The sequence below is a fragment of the Olea europaea genome, unplaced genomic scaffold, assembly GCF_002742605.1.
Source record: "Olea europaea var. sylvestris unplaced genomic scaffold, O_europaea_v1 scaffold3122, whole genome shotgun sequence".
NCBI lineage: Eukaryota > Viridiplantae > Streptophyta > Magnoliopsida > Lamiales > Oleaceae > Olea > Olea europaea.
In genome coordinates, this window is record NW_019249987.1 from 21,947 (window position 1) to 26,881 (window position 4,935).

General features: G+C 33.9%; 1 protein-coding gene across 1 annotated transcript in view; it reads left to right on the top strand.

The window, feature by feature from the left end:
* The first annotated feature begins 1,468 nt into the window (after window positions 1-1,468).
* LOC111385321 (U-box domain-containing protein 4-like) overlaps window positions 1,469-4,935 on the top strand; it is a 5,434-nt gene continuing 1,967 nt past the window's right edge. Inside the window, exons 1-3 of the mRNA XM_023009700.1 lie at window positions 1,469-4,308; window positions 4,522-4,638; window positions 4,748-4,929. Of these exons, the coding sequence (XP_022865468.1) occupies window positions 3,973-4,308; window positions 4,522-4,638; window positions 4,748-4,929 (635 nt within the window). The 5' untranslated portion in view covers window positions 1,469-3,972. The remainder of the gene's footprint in view (window positions 4,309-4,521; window positions 4,639-4,747; window positions 4,930-4,935) is intronic.

Sequence of the window (4,935 nt, forward strand, 5' to 3'; positions counted from 1 at the left end):
TCTTTTTATTTATCATCAATAGAATTGAAGTTATGTGAACATTGATGTGTTTATTTCTCATGCATCCTTAGAAATTGTGACACAGCAAAAGCCAATTGAGGAAAATGGTTACTTTCTGGAGTTTTTATTGTGCTGTAGTATTTTTGTACGTAGGGTTTTTTAGGTGGATTCATTGCTTGAAAAGTTTGGGGTTATAGCCATCTACAACCACGAAGGCCTATAGTATCTAAATACTTCTTTTTGGACTTCTAATAAATATCACCTTCAGTTTGTTGTTCCCTTGAGAATTGTAGATTTAATTACAACAACTCCCTTTCTGTACTTGGTTTTTATGGAGGCAAGTAGAAATACTTCTTTCCATTCTTCAATCTACTTTAGACTGTACCTCGGGTATGAGATGCAGTATATTTTATTTAAATATAGGTGACCAATAAGTCATTGAAGGGTTCGTGTCGATAATAAAGAGAATGGTAAACAATCATTTTAAAAACTGGCACTGGGCTTGGACCACTATAGGGAACTAGAAGGCTTTTATACATTGTAATTAACAAAAACATAAATGGGTAGTTCTCGAAAAACCTATCCTCTTTATGTACCTTAAGAAATGAAGGCTACTATGGGTTTAGCTTACGTTGTTTATCTCTCTCTCTCTCTCTCTAAAAAAAAGGATTTTACAGAGATCCGACATTTTATCCACACTGGTCATACCCTTTTATAGAATTTTCCAGAGTTCCTCTTTATGAACCAAGAAACGTACTTGTTCAAATCCTTAAGAGGATGTTGGCTCAGCTGATCTTCTTATCTTGACTACAAATATCAGTATTTATTGCATGATGTTGTAGAATTTGTTATACGCTGTAGCTGCTAGGTGTCGCTTAAGAGGACACGATTTTATTCCTAGACTGGTCTTCATATTGTAACTATTATTGACTTTATGAATCTCTGTCTCGCCCAGTTGTTGATCGTTGGCTACTTGGCTTCACCTTCAACTGTTCTTTCTGTTATATGGATGCTAGACCATGTTTAGATTAGAGGTTGTTCCTTTGCAAATCCATAGAAATTATATATAGTTGTATTGTGTTGTGCAACATAACTAGGAGCCTCGTATTGGACATCGGAACTCAATTTCTTTCCTGTTATGCGTTAGGACTTCATTAGGCTTTGTATTTTGAGCTTCTTATCTTGTGAAACGTCAAATTTCCCCAAGAAAATTTCATAGTTGTGTTGTGAAAAAAAAAAAAAAAAAAGAAAGAAAAAGAAAAAAAAGTCATATATTTTTTCAGAATTATTAAAGCGCGCACACACATAGTTATCAGTGCTAAAACAAAACCACAGGACAAGCAAGGATAGTTGAAAAGGATAATCTGCTGGTGTATGATTTGTGTTGGTTCTCAAGGAACAGCAGTATGAGATGAATTGCTAGGGAAATCAGAATTTCAACTTCAAGCTGATAAGGTCCGTGTTCTTTCACACCAGTAATGATCGAATCTATTATATTTGCACATGGATTTATATGCTGAAATTCTCTCTTGTTTAAAGGGATGGTCACCATTTATTCTGACAAGGTGTTACCATTTTATATTGTTAAACTTGTGGAATTAAGTTATTTTAAACTATGAACTTTTCACTTTTCCACCTTTTTAATCTGGTTAAATAATGTGTAACTATATCAACTTATGTCAAACTTACTTTCCGTTTATCAATTTTTTGGATGCACGCATTTTCATCGAATACACGTGGAAGTAAATTTTTGGTCCATTTAAACCTACAGGATTCTTATTAGTTATAAATGCTTCTCCATGAGTTTGCATGCAAAATAACTAATCCATCACCAATCCCATTAAATCTCGCCCTTTGCATTTGGAATAACCTCCCTTCACACTGAAAATAAAAGAAAACTGTGAATAAATTACCACAACAATGTAAAGTGGATCTATTTAGCACTTGAAGATGAAATAGTTATTTTTTATTTTGCCTGTGACTCTGAGAATTTTTTTCAACTTTGGGTTATGGGATGTTATAATGTAATGGTGTAAATAACTATCAAAATTTGAAATATAAGAATTTATGTTTCAAACTGTTCTGATGTGTAGGAACGGACTTTCCAAGTGCCCACAAACTTTCACAACCTAATGAATATTCTAAAATGACTAACAATGGCAGAAAATAATAACGTGAGAAATAATAAAACCCCAAGAAGTGAAAATTGTGCAATGCATTTTGAAACTTTTCCGTGAAAACTGCACAAAAAGCATGCTGCAAAAGCAAAAACTGGTTAAGGAAATATGTGCCTTGTGCTTTATCGATTTTCTCCTATGAAGAAATTGTCTAGGTTGCTTAATGGTCATACTACGTACACCATCTTTGCATATAATTATTAGATTCAATTATCTAACTAAGGAATATATCTAAGGAGTTACTAGGCTAATTATAATCTGATTGTAGTTATAATCTGGGAAATTAAGGTAATCCTATTACGGTGTAGTGTTTATCTACCTATCAACATTCCTCTTCCAGCTGGATGGACTGGTTCCAATATTTTTGTCATTCCTGGATTGCAAATTATGGGTTGAAATAACTGCCTTTGGAGCACTTTAGCAAACATATACTGATTGTTCTTTTGATGAGATAAATAGTATGCAATGACACCATTATCTAGCTTTCCTTTTTAAAGTGTCAATCTATCTCTGTATGCCTAGTTATATCATGCTTAACATGGCTTTGAGCTATATTATAGCTTCTTTATTATCATACAGTCTCTTAGCTGCATCCTTGTACACTTGATCTCCTTCATTAGGGATCTTAGCCAAATTAGTTCACAAATAGATTGTAGCATATATTGAATTCTGCTTTTGCACTTGATCTAGCTATAACTTGTTTTTCACCTAGTTATTTCCATAAATGTACAGTACCCAGTGCCTAGTGGTCAATCTTCTATAATTATAACAGTAGGCATCGAGCTTTAGATGACTACTCCTTGTGAAGATAAATGCCTTTGCCAACATGTACCCAAGTACCTCAAAAATCTTACTTTATCATTCAGTTGTTCCGCATTTGGAGCATGTATGAACTATTTTACTACATTCTTAGTGAATGCAATATCAGGTCTAGTATGTGGCAAGCATAAGTTTTGCCAATAAGCCTCTGGATATCAATCCTAGTTCACTACCCTTGGTTTTGCTTGTTTTTCAATCTTGTGACTAACATCTATTAGTGTATCAGCTGGCTTGCATCCTAACTTACCTGTGTTCTTTAGATGGTCTGAGGCATACTTTTATTGGGCTAGAAAGATTATACAACTTGCTGCTTATTTTTTGTAATTTAAGCCCTATTTGAATAATATTAAAATTTAGAACAAGTATTAGTCGGATATTTCTTCTTCTTCTTCCAGTTTTTGGTGCATGCCTGTCAAAGGGATCATTGTCCTGTAACAGGGAAAAAGAGAAACGTTAGGTTCTTTCAATTTTGATATTCATATATAATATTCATATCTTTGGTCTTTAACCTCACCACCATGCTTAATGGAACAAAATTACTTTTTATCAATGTAAAATTTGCATTAACATCTAATTTTAGCTTTTGGTTACTAGGAAATTTATGACGTATTGCTTTATTTTACTTGTTGTGAGTAAGTGTGCCCTCCATTTATTAACTTCAATTGCAAGCCCAAAGCTTATGTGTTTGTACACGGCTGCTCGTTACATTCTCACTTTGTTAATTGTTTGTTGCTGACGGTGATATTTAAGATGCATACTTGGGATTTGGCTTCAATGTCCTACAACTTATTCTCTCTTTGATGGCTTATCTCATGAAAGCGAAAGCCTGGTTTATATTTGGTCTCTCATGTTGAACTGAGAGACTATCCTAGTATTTTCCCAGATATGCACACATAACTGCATCTTGTCTGCACCACAGACACTTGCTTTTACATTTTTCCTTACTTATTGAATATGTTGCAGAAACTTTTATTTTATGAGCTTATTCTTCTATGGTTGCTTTACTGAGATGATGATTTATTTGATGTCCCAGGGGATGGAGATATCAGTGCTAAAATCACTTCTCAACAGCATAGCCAGTGTTTTTCAATTGTCATCTCGTGAAAGCATAAAATGTGAACCAGTTCAGAAATATCATCAAAAGATTGAAGAGATGTTGAAGTTATTAAAGCCCATACTTGATGCCATTCTTGATGCTGAAATTCCTAAAGACGAAATACTTCAAAAAGAATTTGCTGGACTATGCCAGTCTGTTGACAATTTACGAGAGATGTTTGAAAACTGGGAGCCACTCATGAGTAAAGTTTATTTTGTACGTGATAAGCTCCATGATGATATTTGTAATTCACAGCCTTTCTCATGCAGCCTAATAGTGAAAGTTGGAACAGAAAAAAAATTAATGTAGAGGTTGAAAGGATGAATATTTCCCTTTATGATGTTTTAATTTTTGAAACTTGACTTGGTTGGTATCTCTTACATATTAGCTAAATATTTTCCATCTAGCTGATATATTCTTCATCTCTAGGTTTTACAAGTTGAATTACTGATGGAAAAGATCCGGATTTCTAGTTTGGAAATTCTTGAATTGTTGAAAGTTTGTGCTCCATGCTTACCTGATGAACTAAGTGCTGCATCCCTTGAGGTAATGGCTATCAATATTTTTTTTTGTTTCTCATTTTTTCTTCTTAAGAAAATTTTACTCAGAATTCATTATATTCATTTATATGTTGTTTTTATCACTGCGGATGCAGAAATGTGTACAGAAAATTAAGCGTATAAGATGTGGCCTAACATCAGAAATAATCACAAAAGCTGTTAAGGATCATGTGGAGGGCTCGGGAGCCAACTCTGAGTGTCTGGCAAAAATTTCTGATATCCTGGGATTAAAGTCAAACCAGGAACTTCTAATTGAGGCCGTGGCCCTTGAGAAATTGAAAGA